Below are 1,673 nucleotides of genomic sequence, written 5' to 3' on the forward strand. Positions count from 1 at the left end.
GATCAAAATGAAGTAATCATGGATACTCAATCTCATCATTTGTATAGCCAGTAGAAAGAGGTAGTTAGAAGTCAAAATCAGAAAATTTGTAAATGTAATTCAATTCTTCAATAAATTCTTACCTCACAAATCACACAGAATGGAAGAATCTCTTCATCTGTGAATATACACTCTATTACTGTGTTCAATAACTGTGAAAAGAATGAGAATAAAACTGCATTTGCTTTTTTAAAGACTGTAATGATTTGCTCTGTACATCCTTAACCCTCTTGGAATCCAATCTCATTTATATTGTAACAATCTGTGAGTAGAATGCTATATTGCTTCATTGTGATCTTCAATCTGTCAAACCATATCTTTATATCCTCTGCAGACACTCATTTTAAATTCATTGAACATTATGTAATTCACTCATAATCATCAAGACATTTGATGAATCTATAAAGTCAGTTGTGATAAATAGTAAGAGAAGAATTTGCAGAATCTGTATAACACTTTGCAAGGATTGAATTTACATATTTTTGAATCATCTCAATGGTGAAGGGTTGACCAGCCTTATTCAACTGTGCAATCTATACTTTTAAAGCCTCCTCTTGTGTGAAATTCAATAAACAATTGATTGATTCGTTTTTTGTTTGTGAGTTGACTCTTTGAATTCTTCTGTAGGGGGTTTGATAGCTGATTTTATATTCACGCAACAGAGGTTTGATTTTTTAAGTTGTATCATGTTTATAAATGTCTACTGCCTCTAGAATGTGATCTTCAGTGATTTGACAAAATTTAGTCATATTGTGTTTAGATATTAATATTTTGTATACCATCCTTCTGCCTCTATAACTGCCTTCACTCGATGAGGCATTGTAGCAGAAAGATTATATAGAATGCTATCATCAATTGCATTCCATGCCTCCTTAGCTGCCTCTATTAAAGCTCTTTTTGTAGCTACTGTATCTGATGCATGCTCCAGTTCTGAATGCAGCTTATAGATCTCCTGCTTCAACAGTGCTCAAAGATTCTCTATAGAATTCAAATCTGGAGAATATGGAGGCCAAGGCATGATCTCTATATTCATCTCTTCAAGAATCTCCTTAACTATGTGAGCTGTATGAACCCTGGCTCCATCATGCATGAATATATCCCCCTCTCTCACAAAATCAGGTAAAAAGGATCTATACACATTCTTTATCACTCTTGAAGAAACCCCTTCTCTTGGAGTCTCTGAATCTCCATTCAATGACAGTAAACCACTCTGTATTCTCTCTCCAAAGACAGCTCAGAACATCTGCTTAACCCTCTTTCCACATTTTGTTGTATGAACATCTCTATGAGCAAGCTGCTCCCCCGGCTGGTGGAATGTTCATATAGAGGCTATATCCTCTCCATGTTCAACTGTGCATTCATCAGATCATCTGACTCTTCCTCAATCAGAAGCTTGAAAATGCTTGTACTGATGGCCTCATTCAAGATGTTGAGAAGCATGATGAGGTTGTATTTCAGAGTGTCTGCATTGTCTCCATTTCTGTAGACCTATATGATGTAGAAGCTTGTGAAGAGCTTGAACTTTGATAGCATTATCCACACTGACAAGGAGATCTTGTTGAGTAGTATGAGGATTCTCTAGTATTTGACTATAGAGCATCCATCCACAGTGTTCCTCTGTAAGCTTGTATGAT

The 1,673-nt window shown here is 35.7% G+C and overlaps 1 protein-coding gene across 1 annotated transcript; it reads right to left on the bottom strand.

Annotated features, from left to right (window-relative positions):
• Positions 1–1,368: 1,368 nt before the first annotated feature.
• On the bottom strand, positions 1,369–1,479 carry HCAG_07167 (hypothetical protein; the record flags this gene model as incomplete). The annotated part of the gene is made up of 1 exon (XM_001537695.1): positions 1,369–1,479. The coding sequence occupies one exon, from the start codon at positions 1,477–1,479 to the stop codon at positions 1,369–1,371; it is 111 nt and encodes a 36-aa protein (XP_001537745.1).
• Between the last annotated feature and the right edge of the window lie 194 nt (positions 1,480–1,673).

The sequence above is a fragment of the Histoplasma capsulatum genome, genomic scaffold (assembly GCF_000149585.1).
Source record: "Histoplasma capsulatum NAm1 scaffold_8 genomic scaffold, whole genome shotgun sequence".
NCBI classification, from domain to species: domain Eukaryota; kingdom Fungi; phylum Ascomycota; class Eurotiomycetes; order Onygenales; family Ajellomycetaceae; genus Histoplasma; species Histoplasma mississippiense.